Source organism: Scophthalmus maximus, chromosome 20 (assembly GCF_022379125.1).
Source record: "Scophthalmus maximus strain ysfricsl-2021 chromosome 20, ASM2237912v1, whole genome shotgun sequence".
Classification (NCBI taxonomy): domain Eukaryota; kingdom Metazoa; phylum Chordata; class Actinopteri; order Pleuronectiformes; family Scophthalmidae; genus Scophthalmus; species Scophthalmus maximus.
In genome coordinates, this window is record NC_061534.1 from 17476728 (window position 1) to 17491903 (window position 15176).

Consider the following 15176-nt stretch of genomic DNA (forward strand, 5'->3'; position numbering starts at 1 on the left):
AAAGGTGTGAAAGGTGCCTCAGGTCACGGTCTCGAACAATGGAGCAAAATTTGGTCCGACCAAAAGAGGTGGTCTGCGTCCGGATCCAACTGAATTATGGTTCTGTTCATTAGCATTGTGAAAACAATTTTGGATTGTTCGGACTTTCATCATAGAAGAAGAAAATAACATTACGAGGACATTCATTTAGCAAATTTGTCTTGAGTACTGGCCTTGTATTTGGTGTTGAAGTTATTGCTGGTGGTAGTAATACCATGATAATAATATTGCAATCTGTTCAATCCTCTTCTCATCCATTCAAACGGAAATGGCTGGCTGCTATATTGACAACACACCGATATCAGACACACGCCCGTCTACAAACCAATCATATTCAAGTGTAGGGAAACGCAGCCCACATAGTTGATAACGACAGGACATAGGTATGCCATTTAACTTTCTCTTGTGCACTTGCAAAATTGCAATGTCAAACCAAAAGTAACCGGATCAAATGTAAAAAAGACAAGCATTGGTTCAGACCTTGGTCCGGACTTTGAGGTGTGAAAAAGCCCTAAAACAACGCATCACATCTGGGGTTTTCAATGAAAGGTGGGGCTCATGCCTTCTATAACCAATTCAGAAAGATTCTTGTTTTCTGAGGGTTGGTTCATGAAAGTCTTTCTGGGAATCACTACACTAGTAGAAGAAAATGAGGCAAGTTAAGGGAAGCAGATCATCCACAAGTGTGTAAATTACAACGCTCAATCACCAAAAATGGTGCCTTACTGATTTCATCAATGGTTGAGTTTCTTCATTTAAAACAAAGGAAGTGTGGAGCCCCCACAGCAAACTGTCCAAGAACTTCTGGCACAGCTGTGATTCCACAAAACTTAGTTCCCACCCCAGGGCTTCGTACATGCGACCAAAAATCTGTGCAGTGCGACTAAGAAGTTTCCTTGGTCGCACTGGTGCGCCTGACATTTAGCTGGTCTGTCTTTGAGTGTAGCGCTATGTTTTTCTTCCACCACTATAGCGAAGAAGAAAACCACGGTCTGAGCCAATCAGAGGCAGAGAAGGCCAGGCCTTCGTCTCTGATACTGGTATTCTTAATCGCTGAATGTTGGTAGTTCGGGATCGGCATCGAAATCCTGTATTAAGCGGTCCCCGGGGCAATATTATGAAAGATCATAGAATCGAGCGTCGGAGCATTAGCACCACTGCCGCGTTTATTCCTGTTTAGTCATTTACATAATGTGTTAAGAAATTACAAATTTATATGGGAACTGTCAAGAAAAAGGTTTAATAGGTGTATTATTGCGGTGCCAAAAGGCGCAGCGAAATTTGCACAAAAAGTATGTGTTGGTGCACCCAAATGAAAAAGATAGACGCGCCAAAGTGCACAAGCAATTCTTCACTGCTTCAAGGAGGAGGGAACCCTTTGCTTCTCATTCTCTGCGTGACCCCTGGGTTTTCAATGAGGGCTCTTTCAGGAAAATTAACCGAGGTGAATGTAAACATGGAGGTAATGGATGACATTTTCCAAAGCTTCGTCTTGCAATGATTGTGAGGCCCGTCAACATCTTTCGGACATTTCTTTTTCTTTGATGACAAAGATTTCCTACTGTGGAGTTCCCAGATTAGTTTTGTCCAGCTACACACAGGTGAGTCTCCACAAATTATTTGTGCAGCTCCCATTCCTCACCAACATCAAAGTGCCAAAAAAACATGGTGTTTTTTTCCCCTAAAACAATATGCCAAGAATCAACGTCACTGACTGGTTTATAAGTGAAAACTTTGAAAAGTTAATTCGATTTTAAAAGTGGCTTTAATTACGAGGACTGAGCAAGGGAATTATAGGGTTGAAATAATAGTCAGACCTCTAAGCTGCTTTCAGATATGCACTGAAGTCTTGACCTGTATGTGAGAATGTAAATGTCTGCAAATGTTGCTCTGGACATTTTCCAGAACTTTCCCTGCCAGCCCCTAAAATTTTCCGAAAAAAGTCTGAGTGAGCCCATGTGTGCAGCATGGAAGATCTTTGGAAGATTAACAGCGAGTGAATGTTGATGACTATAAACAAAAACACTGCTTTTTGCAGCAGAATTACCTAGTGTCCCGCCTCCTACATTCTCTACCCAGACGCCACAAACTGTTCCAGTTGGTGTGAACACATCTGAATCGGACAATCTCCTGCTGGGTTCATCATATATGAAAGGCAAAATGTCCAGATCTAATTTTCTGCACATTTTCCTGGGTTCATCCCTAAAAACAACACTAGTGAATAAATGTCAAATCAAACATATATCACAGTGGCGTGCAAAAACTGCGGGAAGCTCCCACATGCCTGCAGTACGGGGGTCAACATAAACATGTGCCACTTTTGATCATCCACGTCTCGTGTGACAGTCACATCGTTATTGCAGGACTGGTTTGCCTCCAGCCATTAGTCATGTGTGATGCATGGAAAGACCAGATGCTTATTATTACTGTACATTCAATAGATGGGAAGATACTTTTCAGCATTGCTGAAAAAGTAAAAGGAAGATGAGGAAACATAAAAAAAATGTCAAGATAATAGTTTTAAAAAAGACGATATGATGATAGAACTAAAGATTACAAGCCACAATGAAAATGTGCTACAGGGTTTAAGCATCCAGCAGATCCCTATGTAGACTGGATGGAGGATGAAGAAGGGCACAGTAAACAGCCAGTGGCAGAGAGAGGTCACACGTGCCATGATTAATTACAGTAGCAACGGTTGTCTGGGCTGCTTGTTCATTAATGAGTCCTCTTAGGGGAGTATGCTGAGACAACACAGAAGGACACATCAACGCTGCATCTGTCCTCTGTTGTTCACAGTGCGTCTGTAATCAGCTGTGTGCATTGGATCTAGGTCTCATAATCAGGTACAGCTCGTATAATCTTGAAATTCAACATTTTCTGTGCAATTTAAAGTTTGATCAGAACACTTACGACTGAAATATTACAAACGCTATCAAAAACTTCAAAAAACAAAAATATTTGGTCATATTTTGGTCATATGACTATGATTCCATGCACCTAATGTAGTCAGTGCTTGAAAATAAACCACAGCCACTTGATGACACTGACTGATTCCTCACAGAGATGACATGAGATAAAAATGGATGAAAATCTGCCTCCCCCACAATCTGTCACATACTTAGCTACATATAAAACTGGAGATGTGACCACTAAAAGGATTCTCTTCTCTGGCTCTAACTGCTGAAAGACGTAAAAAGTTGCTTTGTTATTGACATCGTGTTAAAGGGGAATGCCAACTTTCTCTCTATGGATTTTAAGTGTAGTCTTACTGGGACTCACTGTGTGTGTGTGTGTGTGTGTGTGTGTTTGCCAAAGACCGAGTGCATGAAGTGACACCCATGAGTGCGGGCCCACGCATACACCCACAGCACAATGGGTAGCGAGAGGAAAAAGACTAATGGACGAACAGATTATTAGGGACTTGAATCAATGGATGGATGAAGAGATGGATGAAGTTGTCTAGCCATTTAAAAGCAGGAGAAATAACCTCACTGATTCAGCAACGAAGGACACAGACAAGAAACCACAATAATTGAAGATAAGTTCATGCCAAATTTAAATACCGTGTGTGTCTGGGAACCTCTACTGTAGGAAAAGTGTGTGATTGTATCTTTGGTAATTGTTGGTACATACAGTTGTAAAGCAGCTCTAATCTAGTGCGTATAACTGTATAAAATGAGAAAGTGAAAACAAAGCAGCGGTTTTCAGGTTCACCAGGTTGCCACAAACACAGCTTAAAATAAATTCTACTTTTGCTCCATGACTACTGCATAGTGTTTAATCCTGGGGAACTGAGATTTTGAGAAAAATAAATCAGAATAAGCTGACACATACAAAATATGTTATCTATCCCTGTTTCCGACTGAAATATTTATGAATTCAATAGCTGGAGTCGGCAGTAGTCGAATTCAAAACCCATTTAGCCCACAACACAATGTCTGTGAACAGCTTTGCACGGATATACTTCAAAAAAGATAATGAGTGTGCTGTGAAGTGAAAGAAAACCGATTCATACCCTAACAAAAACACTTCCCATTGCAAAATACCAGTAAATTGCATCATATATAGGAGTTTTACTGAAAAAAATATATATTTCAACTTGATACCTACAGTAAGACTTCCTGATGTGGGAGCTACCTTAATCAATAATAAAAACTAAAATACTCAGTAGCAAGAGTAACTTCTAAAATATTGTGAATTGTATCTCACAATATTCAAGAAATTAGGGAAAAAAAATCTTGATCTGGCCCTTTGCTCAGATCTACGCCAAAATTGAATGTCTTTCTCTCTTGACCCATGTTCCAAACTTCCCCCAAGTTTTGTAGAAATCTGTTCCGTAATTTTTGTGTAATCCTGCTGACACACAAACTAACCAATAAAAACCAAAAAACCATAACCATCTTAAAGGGGCAGTAAGCGATTCTAAAACAATAAACGTTTTGTAAAAATTAGCGGTGGAAAAAAAAGAGACTTTTCCGCCAACAACTCCCAGGTTTTGGCCTAGTGGTAAGTGCATCTGACTCCCATACCTGAGATTGCGGGTTCGTGGCCCGGCCGGAACAGTAAAATCACAACAAAAAGTGGGATAGGTGTCACTGACTCAGACAACTCAATGGCAAAGATTTCACCTAGATTGTACTACTGCTCTGCTCTGTAAATTCTTAAATGATCATGTGGGCAGTGATCAATCTGCACACACTGTGCTTGTCTGCTGTAAGCACGAGGCCTTATCAACCCACTCGGATATTCATATACGGTCAGCCCTGCCTTGCCTGAGGCCATCTGCTGCCCTCCCTCTAATCCAGGCGCTTGTCGCTGGTGATTACCCAGCCTTTCTATCACTCTCTCCCTCCCTCTCCACTATTATATATTTCCAGCTTATTATATTGATACTAGCATTAAAGCATGCAGTGGTGTGCTCTCTCACCCTAAACTCCTTTGTATGGGTTTTTGATGCCTGCAAATCCTCTTTTTCCTCTATCTGTCTCTCTCTCATTCCCTTCCTGATTATTCCTATTATTTCAGACATAGTATGGCTATTAGGGCTCCCCAACAAAATAAATAAAATTGGTAAATTAACAACCAGTTCCTATTTTCGTTGGCATGTTAACCTATAATAGGTAGTGTTTCTTGGGAACAAAAAAACCCAACTTGAAATACTAATAATGAATAATTTCAGCAGCAGTTTGGGGAGTAAAGCACAATCAGACTGTACTGTTTAACAACCTCAATGTATATCCGTCCATCCTATTAATGAAATGTTAGGTTTACTACCAACTTCGCTTTTCATATCTGTTTAAAATCCTTATCTCTTTTGCACTAAGCCTGAATAATAAGCACTGGCTGTTTTTGTGAAGTCTGGCTTGGTGGGTAATTTATATTGTAATAGGTTACAAAAAAAGAACCCTATGGGAAACACTGTTATCTTGCACCATCAATGCACCTTGTGTTTAGTATTTTTTTCTATGAACAACCTGGATTGATTGACACAAAATATTTTGCCCAGAGTAGTAATCCTGATGATCCTCCAGCTTTTCCTGCAGCACCACGGAGACATTACATTTGTCTTTTTTTCGTTGGAATTATCTGAACAACGGCTGGAAATTTGGGTGTATTGTGTACTCCTAAGGATGAACTGCAATAACTCACTGAGGTTTTCATGAAATTCCAGCTTCTGGTCAAAACTTTGAATTTCTCCATTTCTTGGTTTAATACCAGCAAAATCTATTCTTTAATTTTAGTGCTAATTAAGCAAATATTAGCTTGACTGACTTCATTTGGTCAGCATTACACATGCCAAATATCTGCATTTTAGCACAAAGTGAACTTACTGCACATTTGCAATAGTATCCTGGTTTTCTAGCCTATGTTTTGCATATGTAAACATCTTGTCTTGGTTTCATAAACCTGGACTAGGCTTTATCCCAGATTTTTGAAGAAACTGGATATGCCAAACGGAGTACTCTTTGCAAGAGAGAAATCAAGACACAACAGCACAGATGATAAAAAACCAGGATACTGTTAGTATACTTATATAATCATGAAATATAAATGACCAGTTTCCCATGTTTCATGTAAACACTACAACCCAAATATGATCAAAACCAGGATAATATTTGAGTCGGTATACTGGTGTGTGTTAACATGTTGACTTTAGCATTCGCCTATGCCTGATGACATCCTCTCAGAGCTGCTAGCATGACTCCTTTCTTGTTAGTTACTGTTCTTTCATCACTCTCCTTCTGCAACTTGTCATTGTAGGGTCAAAATAAATGAAAGACCAAACCACAACATGCACAAGTTAGAAAAACAAAGGGGTCAACATTATCCCACTTAATAAAAATAATCAAATCAGGGACTGTCTCAAACAATTACGCCAAAGCCACTGTCCTGCCGCTGTTGCTTAGGGCACTCTGAAGAATTACTGCACCATTTTCACTTGACAAGCCGAGAACAAGCGGCCAAAATACAAGCAGAAATCATTCAGAAATGCGGTCAAAACTGTAGCAGCACAATGTGACTTTCAATAACAAACGCATCGTGGTTACGTAAGATTCAAACAAGCAGCGGCTCAATATTGTACTGGTAGGTTCTCATGATATTCAGGCAGAATTAAAATGGTTTGGTGTGTGATTCCTCAGCCACACAGTAGATTAGAGCAGTCTGTGTTTACAGTTCATCACATGATCTAATGATGTATTAATCTTCCTGCCACACAGCAGCGAGTGCTTTCCAGAGCATCTTGTGCTCCATCAGTTTACCCACTCGACAGCAAAGCCAAACTACTGTGATACAAAGAGCTTCCGTGTATAGAAAAGACTATGAAAATATGTCCATAACTACCCCACAGCTGTGCAAAAACAAGTGAGGGCCAGTGGGAGAAATGAAGGATTAATGACAAGGCTGAAAGATGGATGGTGAGAATATTTACTCCTGGGCCTCTTCCATCTCTTCAGCTTTATTAGAATAGCAGCAGAGGAGGGAGTAAAGGCTCTTTTCAGGTAAATGTCACTGCTTTCTTCAATGACGCCGCTATTCCTCTCAGCTCAGTGAAGCCGCCTAGTTGCCTCTCGTGGGAGTCGAGGGTCTGTTTTGAATGCCACGCCCTTACCACTATAGTGCTTGTTTTCCACTACATGGGGAGGAGATTGGTTTGGGTTTCAACTTGTGGCTGGGTCCTTGTTTTGTAAAGAGATGCCATACATGACATGACCTCTGTGAAAAAGAAAAACACAAACCCTCTATCTATTTCAGAGGAGACTTAAGAGAAATAATACGAAATTGAGGAGCAGCTGTTTTCCAGATTGAGTTTTGAGGCATGTCTAAACATGAATTGTGATGCTGCAAAAATTGCGCCAAAACAACATTTACTGAAAGTAAAAATAAAATAAGAGTAGGTCAGACGTTTCTATCACATACTAATCTTTTTGCAGCAGCACGTGTCACTCTGATATATCAGGTCAAGGCTGATAATCAGAGTGAAAACATCCCTAGATAACATAAATCTATCACTGATCTGCTTACTCACGGCATGACCCTCCACAAAGTACACTGGGAAGGTAGCGGTATGACCGCTCAAAAATACATTATGAATCTTTTGAGTGTGGCAAAATAAATCAGAGGCAATCCTCTTATGTTACTCTAAATAAAGTTTTTTGGATGAAGTATAATCTCTAATCCTGCCATCCCCCCTATATGAGTAATAGCCAGGTTTTAGTGTAAGCTCTGCCATTTAGATTAAACAAACTCTGGCATCTCTTTGGCATCTTTCTCCGCTGAATGGATTGGTCATTTCAGAAACGCAGCAGTCTGGAGTGGAGAGTGGTTGGGTAATATTGCTAAAGCCACAAAACAAATCAATCTGGGTCACCTGTGACGTATTGTGGTGCAACCGCTTTCAAAAATCAAGTGCAGTGTCATGGTATGCCGCCGCCTTGCTCAGGAATAATTTCTGCTGCAGTGACACTGAATTGTAGGCCACCACTCCAATTTGAGCTGCACTCATTTATCTGCCACTGAAACAAAAAAGCTTCCTTCTCCTTCTCCACAGAAAGAGGCTCAAGTCACTGAATACAGCTGTTTGTTGCATTTCCTGAGCAAGACTTCACAGGCTGCTGAGCGCTCAGTTTACCATGGTTGAAGGGCCAGACACACACACACACAATGCAATTACGCTCCATTCCCACTCCAACTACAACTGATATATGAAAATAAAAACACAGGCATACATACTGAATTAAAATAAAAAAAAACACTGGCATTACTCTAATGAAAAGTAGAAATCCCAAGAAAATTGTCTTAATTTAGATGCATGGCCTAAATTTGTTGCCTGTTGCTAAGGAATGTTAACAGTGGCTACCCAATTACCTCCAGACTCTTGTTTGCCCTCTGGTGCTATGCTAATTAGGGTCATAAAGGGTCACGTTGTAATGCACTCGCTAAAATGACGCGGGAGTCTCAGAGGGATATTCTCATTTAGGAGGATGCCAGTCACAGTCTTGCCACTATCAAGATGTGTGTTTGTTTCTGACTCAATTCAAGAGAATATAATGCAGGAACGCTGTGCAGGTATTAGCACACAGCTATTTTAGGCAGAGGATTTTCAGGGTGTATAGGGACAAGAATTTCTAAGTCAAACCTGAGACAGTCAGTGACGCTGGTGCTCAGGTCAGTCGGGAATATCCATCAATTAAGCATTCAGACAAAAAAAAAAAAATGATATAAAGAGAAGCTCGGTTGCATGGTCTCGGTTTCAAGTCGGGGATATTTATAAAACAATAAAATCTCCTAGTTTTCAACATTCACGACCAAATTGTCCTATAGATAGAGGTTCATCATGTCTCAATTTATTTCCTAACCCAACATAAAAAACAAGGAATCGCGCAACTGAATTCAACAATGATTGATCTGTACGTGTGTCACTCAATCACTAAGCAGATTTCAAGGCTGTTGCTAGCCTTTCAGTCACAGGAAAGCGACAGAGGCCCCAGAACCTGTCAGTATGCTAACTGTTAGCTTTCATGCTGTAAGAGAAATTTGGTGTTCAAAAGAGGTCTGTCATTCGTAGGGAAGGGGCAAAGTTGACAATATTCAGCAGCAAAATATGGAAAGTCATAGCAACAGTCAGCTCTTGATTGAACAGATTAATCAGATTGCTAAAGTCCCAGTGCGCCGGGTGATAATTCGTAGATGTCCCTGTGTGGACGATGAGTCATCAAACAGCTGAAACTCTTTTAATAGAATAGACAAATATTTTGATGTGATAATATTTGATATATATTTGGCAAATAACAAGAGATAAATGTAGAGAACCCACCTAGTCACGTTTTAAAGTATAAAAAAAGAATCTGCTATGCCTAATATTTTGTTTAACATTGTTTACCCCAAAAAAAGTTTCAAAAAACCTTTAAAATGGGGCTGGAAACCATCCACTCTCTCTCCCTCATTGAGGAATTCTGAGACCATGAATATTCATGATATGCAAATATCTGCCATAAAACTTTCACAAACTGATAATGCTAACTCTAACTGTCTGCTGACACACCTGCCGTCCTCACGTGGATGCGCTGCCTAGGCGTGTTCTGGAAGTTTCCGGTTTCTTTGCCAACACTTGCATATTCAACAGCGATTGGTTTCTGTATTTGTGACATTCCAAATCTAGCTTGGCAGGATTTGTTTTAATTTCAAATTCTGCACAGATATCTCCTACTCCAGGATAGGAATGTGAAAAACACCTCTATAGTGACAGCATCACATACAAGTCCCTATAGTCAATGTCGGACATTTTAGAGGACAGAAACAGAAGAAAAACCCTTTTTTGAGTGGAGAGGGACTTTAAGAATAACACAGAGACACAGGACTAAAACTTGAGGAATGTTCATAGGGCCTTTGAATTAGCACTATCTGCTAGCATGTCAGATTTACTCTCATGCTCCCACTGCCCCGTTTCCCTCCAAATAACCTATTCTTCCACCCAGCCCCCTGGTGCTGATTGGCCAAAATAGTGATTTGTGACTCTGTCACAAAACACACACACACACACACACACACACACACACACACACACACACACACAAGGGACAGCTAGCGAACCGTGAGGAGATATTCACTGAATTTGACAAACAGTGTATTGGATTAGAATCGCTTACTCTCACTTTAATGACCTTGACATGCTGTATTGAACTCGTGAACCGTCACACCCACTCTCCCCTCAATTTCCAGGATGGCCTCTCCATTGGGTCCGCCATAATAGCAGGTGATTTTGAGAGAGCGGCTAACAACGCGGGTGACATCCATCACTGCTATCGCCACTGTGAAGGGGAGAATGTATTCAGCTAACAATGGCCTGTCAGCGCTGGTTGTCCCCCTGCATTGAAAGGTGACATCGGTGGAACGTGATGACACACAGCAGCGATTTCACAGCGCTGAAAACTCTGTAGGACCAAAACCCTATTGTTTCCATGAAGTGATGGGTATTAGAGACGCAGGACTGACAATTGCAAACACACTCATACAGTACAAACATATACAGTGCAACTTAATGATCCAAAATGATCTCTTTATCTCATCTGATAGAACTAAACTAAAACAAAACATCTGCCAAGAATATATTTAACCAGACTAGAGTTTTAAATTGAAAAATCTTACTTATTCATACAATTGATTAATAATGGATAGAAGTGTGTCAAGTTTGTGATTCATGAATCTGTGAGTTAAACATCCAGGATGCAATTAAGCAAAATGTAAATGCTGATGCTCTGTGTGTAACAGGAGACTAATCAGGAGCCTTTTTAATTGGTTTTACTTTATTCTATTTAAACTTTGTCGGCTCAAAAAGTCAAAATCTCCTGCTTGGTATTGTCATCCCACAATGCGTCGCCCTTGCACACAAACACATGGTAAGTAAGCGAGTTAGAGCAATTAGTTGAATTATCCTTTGCCAGACTCAGGTAACTTAATAGGACTTCGGCAGAGAGACGTGCTGCAATATGTGACTTGACCCTGTGAGGCGAGACAGTAGGTGAAATGAGATTGGCTTGCAGGAGAGGCAAGAGGCCACTCCTGCATAATCTTAATGAGAGATAATCCGGATCTCAGGAAAGATCACGGGCCCAACTTCAGGGAGGGTGTGAGTTTATAAACAGTAATCAAATCACGATGTCATATAAGACTGATGAGAAGATTAGGGACCTGTTGACGCACACACACAATACTTTTTTTTTTAGTTTCTGTTGGTTCAGATCCAGTGAAAAACCAACATGTATGACCATCAAACTGCAATGCTGTGTTTAAAGAACAATTAACACTATAACGTACAGTGAAAGACAAAATATGGAGATGTTGCAGTGTGTTTTTTCTTGAACACACCATCACCTACTCCACCAGCAGTAATTGCTTTGTCCTCAGGCAGACATGTGAGGTCTTGACAGCTGAAACCTGGCAACCTTGTCGCTTCAACAACAGACTCTAACGAAGCCTCCACACAGAACCAGAATGAGAAAGATACGCCCGCTGTGTGTTTGTGTGTGTAACTGTGTGCCTCTGCATGAGTTACACTTATCAGTTCTATAATACACTTTTTCTTTTACACATTTATTAGAAGAATTAGTCAAATGCAGCCGTATTTTTTAGCTTCATTGTCACCCTGCTGTTGCCTCTTAACTTAAAAAGCTCTACTGCTGCAGTGATTGGTAAAGCGGTGGATCCCAAAACAGCAATGCAAAATGTAGTATGAGTGGCAGACAGGGAAGCAGAGCGTTAGAGACGCAGAGGAAGAAGTGCACAGGGAGTATACAGTTGAGAGGATGCGACAAGAAGAAAAATGGTGTGAATATAAAGTAGAGGAAGACACGTTCCCAGAAATCTCTCACAGGTCCAGGAAAAACTGTGGCATGCTATTATCACCATCATCACCACCTCCATCGTCATCATGGTGGCTATAATCATTCTCGTTTTTTCTCTGCCACCTTCACAAATATCACTTGCACTGTCAAGTGGAGCCTATTGTCTCTATCTGCCTCGTTTGAATAGTATTTTCAGAGCTAAAAAAATAAATAAACGGCACTGAACTGTCTCACCCTCCCAAAACAGATACATCATATTTTCACAGAAGGCAGTACAAGCAATGCGGGCCCAATTCCCCACAGTTTGGAAGACAGGGGCCGTATTTCAGCTAGACTCATCAATATGCAAAAACATCAGAGCATTGCTTGCCACAAGAATATTCCCTCAACTGCACATTCTGCAAATGTGCACAAACATCATCACATTTTGTGTTTTTTTTCCTTGTAAAACAAGCTTCGATTGGCAATAAAAAGTATGCAAATCTTGTGCAAACATAATCACATTTGGATGAAAAGCACTGGGGTCCAAAGCCCTAAATTGCCGTTGTGATTTTAATTCTCTTCAGGCAACTGTCAAACCAAAGCAGCACAGGGGGAAAAACGAAGGAAAACTCCATGGCTGAAATAAATGTGTGTTTTATTTGGAATAAATAATTTGGACAAGAAGTGAACAAACTCCCAACACTGGATTACATTTCAAAGCACAGAGCCCAGAGCTTTCCAGTTGAGGAGCATGTATAGTGTGGGAGAAAGGTGCTGTAGCGTGGGAGAGAGGCGTAATCACTATGACCTACAGTAGGGTAGATGTAGGTTAAGCTAGTCCCTCGCTCTGCCTGCAGTGCTCACTCTGCCTTTCTGTTTCTCAAGTCTGTTCCCTGGGCTGTCTTTCCTGGGTTGTTAAATCCCTGCTCCTTTAATCTCCTTACGCAGCTACATCCTCTTTAAAGATGCAGAACCACAGGAGAGACGTGGGATACGTCAACCAGGGGACTGGTGCTGGGGAAGGCGGGGCAAGACAGGTGAAGTGGGGATGTTTGCGTTTTGGTTTTAGGAAAGAAGTTTGTTTCTGTTAGAGAAGAGCACACCTTAAGCTTTTATGTGCACCTGAGGATTAATGTCTTAAAAGCTAATTTTCTCAGTGTCTGTTAGCAATCATCATCTTGATAATCAAGGCTCACTTTACACTAGAACCTCAAAGTCGTGCTCGGCATCCATAATGGATAGTGTGCTGCCCATGCATGTAAAAAGTGATAACATAATTCCAATGGATCCCACTGTGATACTCACAGTAAGTGCAGAAAAGAAGCATGTGCAAAGATTAGCAATATTTCAACCATCGATAATATGCATAAATTTCACTCACACATACACATACACACAAACAACCCGTCGCGTATTCTGCACTGATTTTGCATCAATACCATCAAAAACCCTTCCACTCCACCTCCTTCACCGAGCACTATTGTGGAGCATTGCCTATCAATCATCTGCCTGCTGTAACATACAGCAGCAACATTTCAATAATGGTGCATCACCTGAGACTCGGGGAGATGAAAATAATCAATTCCAAAAACAGCTAGGGTCTTGCGTGCCACATGCTATTTAGTATGTGTGGGCAGCTTTTCTGTAGATCCTCAAGTGTATGGATCTTTGAAGTTCAGATAGTCATATACCTCCAATAACACAACCTCCAATTGTCACAACCAAAGTGTGTCATCTTGATGTTTTGTAGACCAGTGCAAATCAATTAAGCAAGAACATTTTCTGTTCCTGCACCAGATCCAAGAAGCTTTTATTTTCATGATCAAAGGACCTCATTTTAAATATTACCTACAATCTTAAAGTTATCTCACTGTTCAGTCTACATTTTGAGCTGAAATTACAATTACAGATGACTGATTATTGCATCTGAGTGTGTAACATACCGTAGCAGAGGCACAAATTCACCACCAACCGTCATAAATGCACCATATGTAAAACAAGGGATCACACATAATATCTGAATAGTCATTAAGCTGTACCTGTTTCCCAGAAGTAGACAGACTTCCCATCATCTGTCTGTGTGTGAACTGTCCAGAAACCACAGAGCAGCAGCAATGTCACCAAAAGGTACCAGCTCCCCTCTGTCCTTTTTTGGAGGGTCCCTGCTGCACCCCTCCACCCCAGCCCCATGGTTCGCCACAGGATAAAAGTAAATCCACTCAGCTCAGAAGGTCAGCGAAGGCAGTCAATCACAAAAAAAACAACACAGTAGTCCAGAAGGCAACGTAAGCTGTGAGAGAGGGTGAGAGTAAGTGTATGGGTGTGTAAGAGAGGGAAAAACCAAGGGGTGTGTGTGTGTGTAGTGTGTTATCAGTCCTGCAGGAGTTGAGGTCCAGTACTTGGTCTTGTGAAGGACAGAGAAAGTTGTTTTCTCCTCTTTTTTCTCCGTTTTCCTCCCAACTTGGCAGGATGGTCCCCGAGGGGGGATGTCAGTGTCGGGCGTTGAGCTGCAGATGGATGGAACAGTCGTCCTCCTCCATCGTTTCCGCTCCCACTGTTGCCGTTGCTGCCTCTGTCCTCTAGCTGTGGAGCAGTGACAGTGGGCGAGTGTCTGCAGTGTTATTCGCCTCCCTCCCTTTCTTGCTCTCGCTCACTCTCTCTCTCTCCCTCCGTCTCCTATTTGCTCGCTTGTTTGCTCCTCTCCCAGTGCCACCCTGCTCTTGCTCTCTCTTTCTCTCTTTTTTCTATTTTTCTCTTATGTGCTCATCTTCTCTCTAATTTTCTCTTTTATTATTACGCTCTGCATCTCTCACATGCACACTTTTTACTTTCTTTATCCTCCATCTGTCTTATCTCGCCTAGGACATGAGGAAGGATACCCCCCCCCCTTCCCCCTCCTCTTCCTCCACTTGCAGTGCTGGGAAGACGACTGGAAACCAGCAGTGTTCACACTGGTCTGAGGAGCTCCCATAAGCACTGCTCCTGGGATCAGAGAGGCAGAGAGACAATCAGGGCTTAATGCAGAGCGAGAGAAAGACGAGGGGGGTTGGTGGGGGAAGCAAAGGAGGAGCAAAACACCAAAGGAAAGAGGGAGAGAGTGCAAGAAAGAGCTGAGGGAGAGGGGGTGTTTATGCTGGTGAGAAAAGGGTTTGAAAGTGAAATGTTGGAACAGAAATGATGAGGGCTTATGCTTACAGTATAACATTGCCTTCAAAAACACATAAAAAGGCAATGCAATTCTAATTTACTTTTTTCAAAAACAACACTGTGGCTAACCTGTAACTGGCATGGTGACAGAAAAAAGGCAAT

The 15176-nt window shown here is 41.3% G+C and overlaps 1 protein-coding gene across 5 annotated transcripts in view; it reads right to left on the reverse strand.

Moving 5' to 3' along the window:
- LOC118285376 (thrombospondin type-1 domain-containing protein 7A) overlaps window positions 1-14611 on the reverse strand; it is a 145168-nt gene extending 130557 nt beyond the window's left edge. For 2 of the 5 annotated variants that reach the window (XR_007030238.1, XR_007030237.1), the window contains exon 1: window positions 13907-14605. Coding sequence is in view for 3 of the 5 variants with exons in the window: in XM_047329597.1 (XP_047185553.1) it covers window positions 13907-14057 (151 nt within the window). In the remaining 2 variants the exon portion in view is untranslated. Of the gene's footprint in view, window positions 1-13906 lie in introns of all 5 variants that reach the window. The other 3 variants (XM_047329597.1, XM_047329595.1, XM_047329596.1) reach the window with 2 other exon arrangements.
- Between the last annotated feature and the right edge of the window lie 565 nt (window positions 14612-15176).